Source organism: Otolemur garnettii, unplaced genomic scaffold (assembly GCF_000181295.1).
Source record: "Otolemur garnettii isolate 467f Iridium unplaced genomic scaffold, OtoGar3 scaffold00091, whole genome shotgun sequence".
Lineage (NCBI taxonomy): Eukaryota > Metazoa > Chordata > Mammalia > Primates > Galagidae > Otolemur > Otolemur garnettii.
In genome coordinates this window covers 2,667,094-2,681,698 of record NW_003852486.1, presented here as the reverse complement: position 1 = coordinate 2,681,698, position 14,605 = coordinate 2,667,094, and the positions used below count along the sequence as shown (strand labels likewise).

The 14,605-nt window shown below is 48.6% G+C and overlaps 1 protein-coding gene across 1 annotated transcript; it reads left to right on the top strand.

Annotated features, from left to right (window-relative positions):
- Positions 1–574: 574 nt before the first annotated feature.
- On the top strand, positions 575–14,310 carry LOC100967006 (Fc receptor-like protein 3; the record flags this gene model as incomplete). The annotated part of the gene is made up of 7 exons (XM_012808500.1): positions 575–623; positions 7,057–7,323; positions 7,549–7,830; positions 9,007–9,291; positions 9,705–9,980; positions 12,720–13,040; positions 14,204–14,310. Coding segments are annotated over 7 exons (1,503 nt in total), but the record flags the coding sequence as incomplete, so codon positions are not given.
- Between the last annotated feature and the right edge of the window lie 295 nt (positions 14,311–14,605).

Sequence of the window (14,605 nt, the reverse complement as noted above, 5' to 3'; positions counted from 1 at the left end):
AGGTCAGGGCTGCTCTGAGTACATCATCAGTCCTTACTCTAATGCCTGCCTATCCTCCTGGGTGAGCAAAACCTCATCCAACCAAGGAAAGCCCAAATCAGGGAGGGAGACAAGACATCTATAAAGGAAAGGATTCATGTGGAGCTGAAAGATGTTGGTAGAATCCCTTTGTACACACTAAAAAGTGCTCCAAGACCTCTCTGATTTCCCCAGCTGGACGTCCTCTCTGGAATGGATGGAGGGTGCTCTGGAGAACAGGTACTGCTGCTGCTCTGAAATCTGAGCACTCCTGTGTTCCCCAGCATGGTTAAGAAGTTGGCAAAAAGGCAGGATGTGATGGCTCACACCTGTAATCTTAGCACTCTGGGAGGCCAAGGCAGGTGGATTGCCTGAGCTCACAGGTTCAAGATTAGCCTAAGCAAGGATGACACCCCATCTCTAAAAAATAGCTGAATGTTGTGGTAGGCGCCTATAGTCCCTGCTTATCAGGAGGCTGAGGCAAGAGGATCACCTGAGCCCAAGAGTTTGAGGTTGCTGTGAGCTATGGTGCCACAGGCACTCTACTGAGGGCGACAAAGTGAGACTGTCTCAGAAAAAAAAAAAAAACCCACAAAAAACAAGAAGTTGGCAAAAGCACGCCATGCTTCCCCTTGTGATTTAGAATTCTAACATAATTAATGAAGAGAAGAGCGGGGTTTTACTATGTAATACAAAAGTTATGTTTTTCAGGAACATGTCCTTTAAAATGTTATTGACCATCTCCATCCTGCCTGGCCTGTGCTGTTGTACAGCAGTAGGCTGGTGGCTCTTAATCTGATGTCCCTGGATCATGTCTGAAAGTTGACAGTAAAAACCTTTCGGCTCGGTGCCTGTGGCTCAAGTGGCTAAGGCGCCAGCCACATACACCTAAGGTGGCGGGTTCGAATCCAGCCTGGGCTGCCAAACAACAATGATGGCTGCAACCAAAAAAAAAAAATAGCCAGGCATTGTGGCGGGTGCCTGTGGTCCCAGCTACTTGGTAGGCTGAGGCAGGAGACTCGCTTGAGCCCAGGAGTTGGAGGTTGCTGTGAGCTGTGGTGCCACGGCACTCTGCCCAGGGGGATAGCTTGAGGCTCTGTCTCAAAAAAAAAAAAAACCAAAAAACCTTTCACCTTTATGTGTTTGTGTTTTGAGGGAATAACATGTCCCTATGTCATGGCAAGATCTCAAAGGAGCATGTAATCATGAAGAGTCATCTTTCTAAACAGTCACCAAATTCCTAGTCCATCTGCTTCTGGGCAGGGTGGTATCTGACCATCCACACCTTGGTTCTTGTTTGGAATGTTCCTGTGGCATAATTTCTTCTCTATCTCTAGTGCTGCCCTTCATCCCCCAACCCCTGTCTCTTGATTACAGTGTTATTCTTTCTCAAACATTCCTTTGACTTAAGCCATTTTTATCTCTCTACTTGTGATCAAAAGCATTTGCAAAACATTTGCTTGTCCCCTGTTCTAGAGGGTGAAATGTCAAAGGGATTACAAGGCAGAAAGCACATGGATATGGCTTCTTCAATATCCTCCCTCCTCCTCCTCATGCAGCGGGGCAGGCCTGGAGCCCGAACCCTTGGACATGTTCCCTCTGGCCTCACTTTCCCCAGGCCCCACACACAAACATGTCAGCAGAGGTAGGCTTCACCTGGTGTCCTCGACAAGCTCTGGCTTTAATGCTCATGTTTTTGTTTGGGGGTAAAATGATTGGGGAGGAGGAGTTATGAGGTCATAAAGGTCTACAGCCTCGGCGCAAAAGAGCTACCTTGAGAAAATGGGTCTGAAATTGCTAGTAAAGAAGCGTTGCCTTGCCTTGCTTACTCTTCTGTCAGCAGTTCTCTCTAGAGCAGCTGGCAGTGCCATCAAGGTATCCTGTTTTGCCTGACCCAGTGTCTCCTTAATCTCACCTCAGCAGCCCACACCCTGCCAGCACTGGGAGGGTGTTGGCAGATTCCAACACAGAGAAAGAAAGGCTCTCACTAGGAAGGAACTTTTGCCCACTGAGGCCTATGCTAGACCATCTCCATTCCAGGCATCCCTCTCAACCTCCCTGCCAGATCCTTTCTCTGCCCTCCTCTGCTGCTCTGCTCCCCCAGAAAGCTGAGCCCAGCACACTGCACCAGCCTCACTGGCTCAAGGTCAGGCTCTGCCATCAGAAGGGCCCATTTGGGGTCAGACTATAGGAGAGAGATGGCAGGTACTTCCCCCACTCCCTCTCAGCTTGGAGCTTCATCTCATGCAGAGGCTGCACTCTCCATGATCACACCCCCACCTGGCAGTCCCTCCCCTATGGTCCCAACTGTCCCTGGGCTTTTGTAACAGTCCTGCTTCCCATTGCTCCTTCAGCACTTGGGGGTTGTGGCAGCTTCCCACTGTGGCTGGTCTGTGGGTGGCTCCCGTCCTCAGTATACCCTTTCCTCCTGCCCACATCTCTCTACATGGTCCCACTATTAAAGTCTCTTAACCACCAGGGTGGATTCTATTTCAGCCTGATATAAGGGCTCTCTTCCAAAATTTATTCTTGAACTTTGGACCTAATTTTCCCATATGTGGCAAAGCCCTACAAACCACTGCACTGCTGTTTGGGGCTAAAGCCTCAGGTAACCCCAGTGTGCTCATATTACCTCTTTCTTTCTGCTTGCATCTAACTGGATCTCATGGGCAGAGATGACTTGGCTTGGTCTGGGATTTGTGTCTTCCTAGGTCCCTGTGCCACATATAACACCTCTGATATTATCTCAATCCCTCCATCATTTCTAACACTTGCCTGTTTGCCCTTTGATGTGGTCTGGGTAGGTGGACATGGCATGGTGTCACAATATTGGGACTTGTGATAGGAAAAGTCATAACACACCAAGAGTCAAATCACGGCTCTTGAGTGGTAATGAAAATGTCTCTTTGAAAGAGACCAAGCAGGCTGGTGCCTGTGGCTCAGTGGGTAGGGCGCCAGCCCCACATACTGCGGGTGGCAGGTTTGAACCTGGCCCCAGCCAAACTGCAACAAAAAATAGCCAGGCATTGTGGTGGGCACCTGTAGTCCCAGCTGCTCAGGAGGCTGAGGTAAGAGAATGGCCTAAGCCCAGGAGTTGGAGGTTCCTGTGAGCTGTGACGCCGTAGCACTCTACTGAGGGCAATAAAGTGAGACTCTGTCTCTGAAAAAATAAATAAATAAATAAAGAGACCAAACAAGTGACTTGAACTTTAGCAGACACAGAACTCAGCATTTTCTGTAAAGTTACAATGAGTTAGGAAGCTTAGGTGCGGGATGAAGACATCCGACATTTAAGGAGCATTTCTGATCAATGCATGCGCACATCTGAGTAAAGGAGAAGAAATTTACTTCTTCTCCTGTAAAGGAGAAGAAATTTACTTTTTCAGCACCCACAGGGGTGGGAGTGGAGACAATGCTGACTGGCAAACAGAGAGCTTTCCCGCTTCCTTTTTTCTATTCTATAAATCCCTGCTGAAGCAGTGCCCAATCCCTGCCTACACTCCATGCAGATAGACCCTGCCTTGAGGACCTGAGCTGCAGTGCGTCTGGCTGCTGTTGGGAGAACTTCTTGCCACCACCTTCATGCTGCTGTGGCCACTGCTTCTGGTCCTGGGTGGGTAGGATGCTGGAGCAGGACTCGGGTGGAGCTGGGACAGAATCACCAATGCCTGGGCATTCCAGAAGTTCCCTCTGAGTGCAGTTGCTCTGCTGGGCTCTGCTAGGATGAGTAGGGGTAGGCTTCAGCTCCTAATGTGGATGGTAGTGAGTAGGGCAGGGCTCTCTGGAGACATAAAGGACTACAAATGGCTTCCTTACAGACAACTTATTTCTTTGTCTAGTACCCATCTCTACTTTGATCTCTGGCAAAATTGGAAAACTTCTTAAAATTAAGACATCAAAGAAATTTTCTGTTAGGGTGAATTCTGTTTCTAGCCTACATAAATCCTACTCCACCCCACCCCCCTTCCCACTCCAAGACATTCTTCCTCTCTAGACTTAGAATTTGGAGAGGCTTTGAGTCTTGTTAACGATAGTTGAGATCATGGCTTTGCTGGTACACGTGACTCTCTGATATGAACCCAAACACAATGCTAGTTGTAGAAAGGGAGAGAAGGCAGAAAGTGTCAGGGAGGTATGAGAGGATGCCTCATCTCTTTAGGCTTCTGTGTTGACCCAGATAGGTAATTCATCTCAAAGAAAACAGAACAACTTAAAAAGAAAAGGCAGGACAGGAGGCAATAAATAATAAAATTTCTTAGAATTTAATTGCAGATAAACTCCTGGTGATGGACAGGATTGTGCTTATAAACTGGGGTGATCACATGAATTCTGGGTTTCACAGGACTATTGTTTGTGAGAGAAAGAAGGAAGGATAGAGAGAGAGAAGGAGAAAGAAATAGAGAGAAGAAGGGAGGGAGGATATAAGGAAAGAAAAAGTGGTGGCAGGGGAAAGGGCAAAAAGAAAGCAGGGGGAAGAGAATTGGGGGAATGTTCGCAGGGGGTCACAACTTTCTGTAACACGTGCGGGGGCCCCAGCCCTGTGTAATCTCTCCAACTTCTTTCCCTCACAGCTCCTGTCACTGTCTGGTCGGGTGAGTATCTCTTCTCTTTCTTCTTTGGACCTCTGGGAATCACACTCACTCTGCCAGGTGTGGGGTGGGAGAGGGGATGGTGCCTGTTCCAGTCTCTTCGCTGAGGACTGCAGCCATCTGGGCCAGGACCAGATGGGAAGAGCTGAGAGCTGATGCCTTGCTCACCTCGCCCTGGTCCTGGCTGACCAGGGATGCTCCAGCATGACATTCATCTCTGCTTTGCCACCTCTCTGCTTGGCGAGCACGAAGCCTATGCCTGACCCTTGGCTGTTGAGCTCTGGGATAGGAAAGGAGAGGACAGCTCGGGGCGGGGGGTGGGGGGTGGGAACTGTGTGATTGGGAGACTTTCTCCAGGCTCTGGTGGCTGATATGCAAAGCCCCCTCCCACAGAAGCACTGGAGGCCAGGGTGGAAAACACATTTATAACAGAGGCAGCCAGCGGGCTAAGGTGGTGCTCTGTGTAAAACATGGACACCCTGCGTCTTCTACCTGGACTGTGCCCCATCCAGCCCTGAGCTCTCTTTCCTCTTCCATGAGAATTCAAATACCATGAAATAAAGAGAAAAGCTTGACTTCATATGTGACAGGAAAATTATATTTTCTTCTTTAGGCAAGCCTTTGAGAATGCATTCATTCTGTAATGGGCAGGGAGGTGGTGCTTATACGCCTAACTTGTCACTTAAAGCAATAGTGTCTTTGAATTGGTTGCAACATCTGCAGCAGATTCATGGGATCCAGTGAGCTCCTGGACAGGAGGATGAACTGTGTGCAGACACACAATTGTACCTTCTTCTAGGGAATGGTTCTGGAAGCAAAGGTCAAAAGCTAAAGGCCACGTCCTCGAGGATCTTAGAAACAAACCCTGTCCCATACTCAGGAAAACCTGGTGTTGGCATTTCTTCTCTATCTGTAACCCTGTCCTTAGTATCAAACTTATTCCTCAAGTATTTATTTAAGCAAACTGGTGGCATCTCTCTAGTCTTCACTGAAAACCTTGCCCTGTCTCAATATGGAGGAAGAAAACATCTGGGGGCTTAGCACTTGGCTCTCTCCATCAGTCCTGTGTCCCCCACCCCCACCCCCACTGCCTCTTCTATTAGTGGAACTTTCAAAGTGGCTAAAGGGGTGGAGAAGTTGTCTTTAAACGTATTTGATCACTTTGTGCCACTGAGAACAAAAATTTTGAGCATGTACCTCTAATACATTATACATATGTTATAATAGATATGGATCCTATGCTGAAAATAGTGCAAATATGGTAAAATACATATAAAAGCAGAAAATATATATTTTTCAAAACCAGGACATTTTAAAAGGGAAAAAAAGTTTCACATGTGAGTACTTTCTCCCCTCTTCCTTTTGGACCCCATTAGGGGACTAGGCATACAGACCCCACAAGAGTGGGATCTTGGGAGCTACTGCTTGTTCACGAACTCCCGGCTGGAAGAATAAGCTGGGAAGACAGTCTGAACGACACCCTCCTGCCTTGTCTCTCTCCTGTTTCGGTCCATCCATGTTGGACACTGCTTTTCTGCACAGTGAGGGGCAACAGTCCAAGCTGCAGGCTTGGGATTAGACTTTTTATCAGAACAATGAACATTTTCCCTACAATCCAGCCCGATGTACTTGGATTCCAAATTGAGATTTGAACTTGAATTCCTAGGTGTGTTAACACCTGAAAATTTCCCCCACACAGCCCCAGGTTGAAGGTCTGCAGTCAGCGGCTAGTTGTCCTTTCCTCCACACAGCCCCTTGGGGAAGAGTCTGTACCTCCTCTCTGCTGCTGTGTTCCTTTCCCTGCTGGGACAGATCCCAAACGCCAAGCTGCTCCTTAGCTCTCTGTGGCCACTGTCTTCCTGAACAGCAGACCTGCCCATGTTCTTTCTCATGGAGATCTCCCAGGCCCATTCTCAAAATGATTCCCAGGAACCTCTGGAAAGAGCCTCCCAGTGGGAAACTCTAGATATTGGAGAGGCAGATCCAGAGCTGATGTCTCTGTGGTCCAGCATGTTTCATCCAGGGAGGGAAAAAAGGAAGGGCCTTCAATTGCACCATAGGACACAACCTCTCAGGAGCTAGAGATCCAGACAAAGTTAATCATGGCTCCCATGGGGACCTGAGGTGACCCTGAATGGATGAAGACATGTAAGTGGAATCTTTTAAAATCCACATTAGCTCAGAAAACTGTTGGCGTCTGGAAAAAATGGCATCAAAATTTGTTAACAGGCATAAAACTAGCAGGATATCTGGAGGACAAAAATGTCACTGAGTGAATAGGGCACACCTTTACAATGTAGGGAAGCTAACAGGACACGTAGGTCACAGGGCAACCGTGGAGGCACAGCCCTGGAGTGCAGAGCACTCTCTCCTGCCCTCACGGACAGAACTTTCAGTGACAGGGAAGGGAGCAGCATTGTCACCAGAGGTGTCTTTGCATCTTTTGCAGACTGGCTGAGCATTGACATGCCACACAAGGCCTACGAAGGAGACCGGGTGGTTATACAGTGCTCTGGGGAAAAAAATAAAAACATACGGAGACTGATGTACTACAAGGACGGGTCACTCATATCTACTTACGACAGTGCCTCAAGCTACACCATTTCCCACGCCAGAGCCAGTGACAGTGGCTCCTATTATTGTAAGGCTGATAGGAAATATTTCCTCTTCGTAGATGTGACAGAAGAAACACGATCTGTGTGGCTCACTGTGCAAGGTGAGGGCTCAGTCAGCAAGTGGATGAAACCAGGAAGGAGCAGGGACTGTGCAGGAGGACCAGGGCAATGGGCAGAGGACACCACTCTGGAGGGAACAGTCATGGGGTCTGTGTGTCCTTGAGTGTGAGTCTGAGTGTCTTGCTCATCTCAGCTAAGAAAACAAAGCATTTCTCAGCAGGTGCACACCTCACTGACAGTGGGCTCTGTCCCACTCTTCCCTCCAGAGCTGTTTCCCGCACCTAGGCTGACAGCCAGACCCTCCCAGCCCACAGAAGGGAGCTCAGTGACCCTGTCCTGTGACACCAGCCTCCCTTCAGAGAGGTCGAGGACCCAGCTCCACTACTCCTTCTTCAGAGATGGCCACACCCTGAAGTCAGGCTGGAGCTCAGCAGAGCTTTGGGGCTTAACACTATGGACAGAAGACTCGGGGTACTACTGGTGTGAGGCCATGACGGCATCCCACAGTGTCTCCAGGCGGAGCCCTCGATCCCATATTCACGTGCAGAGTGAGCCAGTGGGCAGGCGCCAGGGCTGGGGTGCGAGGGGCTCCGGTTGTGCTACTCGCTATCCCTAGAGGGGGGTGTCCTGGGGGTGCCACAGTGATTGACCTGGGCTCTTTTCTATAGTGGTATCATTTCCCAGTAGCTTTGCTCTCTCTGCCAGAAAAGCAATAATAATAATCTCTCTCCAGAGCATTCACTGTGCAACCAGCACCGAGTAGGCTCAGGGAACCAAGGGGCAAATAAGCCACCGATCCCATCTGCAAGGAGTGCCCCCTGCCCCATCTAGGAGGCATGTTTAACCAGGTAGGGCAATGAAGGAAGAGATAATAAAAGAGATGAAAATAACAATCCTGGCACTTATAAAAGGCTTTCTAAATGCTGGGCCTGAAAAATCTCTGTGCCTGACCAGTCCTGGAAGAGCCCCTCTCGTGTTCATAACCATTTGGAGAGAAGACATAAATGTCCCCGTGTTCAGGGGTTATCCAGAGCAGTTTAACATTAGTCTTCACAGAGACGCTGTGAAATCCTCCTGTGAATAGGACCTATAAAGTAGGTACCCCGATTAGCCCCACTTTACAGATGAAACTGAAAGCACAGAGCCTGAGGTAAACAGCAGGAGAGCCAGGTTTTACCTGCTCACTGTGGCTCCAGGGTGGGCACTTTTAACCACGCTGCTGCACCTCCTGTCTCAGCCACTCCCTGGAGAGCACCGCTGTCTCCAGCATGAGACGCCTTATACCTGTATCTCCTGTAGGGCTTGTGAGAACTCTTAAGGTTGGTGTGACTGTTCTCATTTTGTGTTTGAGAAAACTGAAGGTCAGAGGTAGTAAATAGCCCCCGAAGGTCACGCAGTGAGTGAGTGACAGCAGAGCTCTTACTCAGGTGCATCCAGCCTCCCAGCCTGTGCAGTGCCACCATTCCCACTGCCCCAGGAGCATCAGGAGATCAGGAGCAGGGTGAGATCTCTGTAATCTGTGCTCACTAGAGCAGGGGGAAACATGTGGAGGGAGCATGGCCTGGCCTTATGCAGGGTCCCTTAGCTTGCTCTGTTGCCACTGAGAGCACTCAGGTAAGTGAGGTGGACCAACCCCACCTGCCCTAATGCAGGTGGAACTGCCCTCCACCCAGCCCTGCTCTTCTCTGCCCCAGGCCCTCACCCCCTGCTTCCTGTTCATGCAGGGATCCGTGTGTCTGGAGTGCTCATGGAGACCCAGCCCCCAGGCGGGCAGGCAATTGAAGGGGAGACGCTGGTCCTCATTTGCTCTGTGGCTGAAGGCACAGGGGACACCACATTCTCCTGGCACAGAGAGGACATGGAGAGTCTGGGGAGGAAAACTCAGCGTTCCCAGAGGGCAGAGCTGGGGATCCCTGTTGTCAGGGAGAGTCACGCGGGGGGATACTACTGCACTGCGGACAACAGCTACGGCCCCGTGCAAAGTGGGGTGGTGAACGTCACCGTGAGAAGTAAGTGCCACCCTCTGAAATCAGCTGGCCAGTGGCTCTCAGCCAGACTCAGCTGCCTCCAGTGGCAGCAAGGCTGAGGCTATTCCAAGGAGGTGACAAGGCGCAGGATCAGGGTGTGAAGAGGGTAAGAGGCCGTTTGAACAGAGTGGTCTTGTGAGGGTGGAGGTGACACATGCAGTAGAGGCAGAGGGGCTGAGGTGGGGCAGGGGCCAGTACAGAGCCCAGCGGCAGCACCAGGACCCTCCATTATACCCCCCAGATCCCCTCAGAAGCAGTTGCAGGGTTAAACCAGGAATGCCCACTCCTGGAAAGAATCTGGGGCTGGAGGGTGCTACGCAGTGAGGACATCCTTAGGGGAGCAACTGGGTGACAAGCCCATACCTGCCTCTCTCATGCCACTCCATTTCTCTCAGTTCCAGTGTCGCATCCTGTGCTCCGCTTCCGTGCTCCCAGCACCCTGGCCCTCCCTGGGGAGGTGGTGGAGCTTAGCTGTGAAGAGCAGAGAGCTTCTCCCATACTCTACAGGTTTTATCATGAAAACGTTACCCTGGGGACCACCTCAGCCCCCTCTGGAGGAGGAGCATCTTTCTTCCTCTCCTTGACCGTAAAGCACTCTGGAAACTACTCCTGTGATGCCGACAATGGCCAGGGACCCCAGCACAGCGAGGCGGTGGCACTCAAGGTCACAGGTAGGACATGCAGGATGCCTCCTGTCAGAGGACCAAGTATGCCAAGCAATGGCTTTTGTTTCCCTTCCATTGGATGTTCCTGTCCCCTGGGAAGCAGAATTCTATTCAAGGGTCACCGGTTCCCCAAGGCTCTCCCAGATCAATGGGCCACTGCTTAGCCCTCTTGTAAATGATAATGGACATTTGAAATGAATGCTGTCTGTCAGGCACTGTCCTGGGGTCAAGTCGGTTTGGCTGGGGTAGGTGAGGCAGCAGAGGGGAGGAAGACGTCCCTGAGAAAAAATGAGAAAAGATCTTGTACGCTCCAAGCTGGCCGTGAGCTGGGACACAGCTAACCCTTGGAAATACATAGGGAAAAGTAAAAAAACCATGAACAAACCAGATTCTGGGATTTAAACTTTTATTACAGTTATCTCATTTAATCTCCATAGAAATTCTCATTTTACAAACGAGGAAATGGAATTTAGATTAAGTAACTTGGCCAGGGTCACACAACAAATAAATACAAAGATGGAACTTCAGGCCAGAGTTGCTAGAATCCAGAAATTGTGCTCTTTGCCACCATGTTAATATATATGATGATATGTTTTTTCCTTTAATCTATTACTATACAGAATTACAACGACATATTTTTTTAATATGGCACAATCATTGAATTCTCCCTATAAACCCTTTTTAGTTATCATGGTTATAGTATATAACTAACTTGCTAATATTTTATTTCAAATTTTTGCATCTTATTTATAAGTGAGTTTTCTTTTCTGAACTATACTCATGTACTTTTGATTTCAGAATAGATTAACCCTATAAGAATGGTTTTCAAAGTTTTCATAATTTCCGCAGAAATTTAAAACAATATTAGAATTATTTGCTATGAGTCTTTAAAACTAGCTCAAACAACTTTCTGAGCCTTTTCCCCTTATCGTCAAATCTTTTTTATTAGTCTTCTCAAATTTTCCAACCTTTTAAAACACAATTTGGATAGTTTTACTCAGAAAGTTGGTCATTTTATCTAGATTTTCAAGTTTATCACATAATGTTGCTTATATGACTTAACCTAATTTTTAAACAGCCTTCATATTTGTGATCATAGTCTTTTCTTTTTAAAAAACTTTATTCAAATGAATATGAGGGTACAATATTTAGGTTACCTGGTTCTCACATGCAGGGTAAAGTTCCATTTGTAGAAGAGCCCCTTACCCAGGGGGCATGTTATACACCCTCACAGTGTGCACGTTCATATTAGGTGATTATGTTCTTTTCATTTGTAATTTGTTTCTTTGTGTGGTCTCTTTTCTCTTTCTCTTTTTTTTTTTTTTTTTTTTTTGAGACAGAGTTTTACTTTGTCACCCTCACTAGAGTGCTATGGTGTCACAGTGCACAGCAACCTCAAACTCTTGGGCTCAAGCAATCCTCTTGCCTCGATCTAGCTGGGACTACGGCGCCCACCACAACGCCTGGCTATTTTGTTGTTGTTGTAGTTGTCATTGCTGTTTAGCTGGCCCAGCCAGGTTCAAACCCACCGACCTGGTGCATGTGGCCAGTGCCGTAATCACTGTGCTGCAGGCACTGAGCTGAGGTCCCTCTTTTTATCAGATTTACCAGAGGTTTCTGTTGTATTGCTCTTTTCAAAAAGCCATATTTATTTTTATTCAAATGTATTTTGTTTTGTTTTTCTAATGCATTCATTTCTCTTTTCTTTTCTTTCTTTCTTTTTTTTGAAACAGAGTCTTACTCTATCACCCTGGGTAGAGTGCCATGGCGTCATAGTTCACAGCAACCTCAAACTCCTGTGCTCAAATAATTCTCTCACCTCAACCTCCTGAGTAACTGAGACTACAAGCCTCCACCACAATGCCTGGCTAGTTTTTCTATTTTCAGTAGAGATGGGGTCTCATTCTTGCTCAGGCTGATCTCCAACTCCTGAGCTTAGGCAATCCACCTGCCTTGGCCTCCAGAGTGCTAAGATTACAGGCATGAGCCACTGCACCCCACTCTCCTTTATTTTCAATGTATTCTTCCCTCCATTTATGTTAAATTTATTTTATGTTGTTCTTTCTTTAATTTATTCACAACAATGCTTATTCATTTTTCATCTTTGTTTTCTAATAAATACATTTGAAATGGTATGTTTTTAAGTACCATTTTTACCTCATTCTTAAGAGTTTTGATGCATAATATTTTCACTTGTCTAACATTTGAAATATGTGCAATATAGGCTTTCATTTCCTTTAAAATCTGGCATTAACAATTATAAATTTTTTAATTTTTTAAAATAATTTCTGGGATTTTTTTTTTTTTCTTTTTAGAAACAGAGTCATGTTTTGCCTACTATGGAGCCCCCAGTCTGGACTGCGGTGGTGCGATAGTAGCTCACCGCCGCCTGCAGTCCTTGGGTTCAGGCGATCCTTCCCCCTCTCCAGTCTCCATCTCTAGGAAAGGTCTAATTCTACCCTTCTCTGTTTCTGAGCTTTTGTTGAACTCATGGGAGTCATACCTTAAGTCTCCATGTCTCCATGCCCCTTTATCTTCAGAGAAAAACGAAATCTTTCTCAGGTGTCCCTGAGAGAGGGCCATTGGTTGGGCGGGTCGCGTATGCGAAGTGGTGGCCAAATAGGCAGAACCAGAGCCTTAGCAAGTCCCCAACCCCTCAGCCCCCATCAACAGCCTCAGCTAACTAACCCTGGGGACTGCCTTGACAGTACATTCCTGAGCCTGCTGTCCCTCTTCGGTTTGCAGAGACTCCACCCAAAGTTCGCTTGATGAATGGGCCCCACCCCTGTGAAGGAAGGGTGGAGGTAGAACAGGAAGGTCGCTGGGGCACCGTGTGTGATGACGGCTGGGACATAAAGGACGTGGCCGTGGTGTGCCGGGAGCTGGGCTGCGGAGCACCCAGGCACACGCCTGCGGCCATGTTGTATCCCCCGGCGGCAGAGGAGGCGCAGCCTGTGCTCATTCAGGTCGCCCTGTGCAACGGGACCGAAGCAGCCCTGGCCGAATGCGAGCAGGTTGAGCCCTTCGACTGCGGGCATGTTGAGGACGCGGGCGCAGTGTGTGAAGGTGAGAGACCGCAGCGCCTGGTGTGGACCCTGAGGGCTGACCCTGCTCCAAGGCCCTTCCTCGTGCTGCCACCTCCAACGCCCCTGACTGCTTCCTCACCAGCGCCCTGCTCCCCTCAGCCCCACTCAGCCATTCTGCATGAGATCGTGGTCAGGGCGACCCCGTTACTGCACATTAGGTCTGTCGGGAGTCATAAAGGACTCTCCTCTGTGCTCTTATTATTAGTCCTTATCTGCCATCTTAAAAAGCAAAACATTAGTATTTTAATGGCTGTGGGATGAAGCATAAAACCAGGAAAATAATTGCAAAGCCACAGGATTATACAATTAGAGCAGTTGTAATCAAGGTCATACTGCTTACATTGCTCTGTAGTCTGTTCAGCTGTCCTCCACTCTCTCCCTTTAACAACTCTGTTCATCAGAATGAAGCCCTGGACGCTAATGGGGGGCAGGGGCATTGGAAAGATGGAAGGAGGAAACAGGCCCCAAACTGTAACGGACAAGGCTCCCTGAGGGTTGGAGTAAAGGAATTTGGGGACCACTGCCATTTTCAAAGCTTCTGTAGAGCCTATAAGTGGAGTGGACACCGGTGAGACTGTCCTCTGCAGGCCCAGCCCGGCCCTGGGCTCTCATAGAGGCCTCCAATGCCAGGGGCAGGAGCACCAGAACAGCCCCTCTGAGAGAGGTCCTGCAGGAGGAAAGTCTTCAGGACAAAGGGCTGTGACTTGCTCAGAGACATAACTCAGACTTGGGCGTTAGAAAAGATCCAGGATTTGGAGCTACTGTGCAGAGCACGAGGCCCGCCTTCCCTACTCACCAGCCACCGGCCCAGCAAACTTCTCTGAAGCTCACTCTTTTTGTCAGAGAAGTAGGGTGACATCTGGTCCAAATTCCTCATAAAGTGAAGACAAGACCAGACAGAGCACATTCGCAGAGACGGTGTGTGAGGAGCAGAGTCTAGGGAGGAGTCCCTGGGGCTGATTTTGGATGGCGGGATGAAAGGAGAGACTGCGAGGCTCCCACTGCCTCACCTTTGCTGGGAGATGCCTCAAGAACAATTTGCTGAGAGGCCTCACCTCTCTTCTGGGAGATGCCAGCATTTGTGTGGACAGTTCTTTCCCGGGTCATCCCCTCCTTACCACTTTTTCCCTTTTTTTCCTGCAGCATCCTCACTTAACAGTTTTTAAAGATCTGAAGACGGGAGACCAGCAGACCTCCTATTTTCCCCCTTTTGGCCTGACAGGCCTAGATGATCCCGCAACTGAGGAGGGACTTTGATACTTTACCTGCGGCTCCCTCATCCCTGCACAGGACTCTCTCTCCTGAGCCCACGTCTCAACCTGCCTGCGTTACAGGAAAAACACTTCCCAAAGAAGCCAGTTGGTGAGACTGTCCCCCACCTTGGCATTGTGGCCAGAACCTTCTAATCTCTCTTAGAGCTGTCTTGCTGGGGATCTTAAAGTATCCCCCAGCACCTGGAATGGAACAAACGAGGAATAAACTGATGTGAGCCCTACATTTGGTCGAAACATGGACATATAAAACAGACAAAATCAAAGAACATGA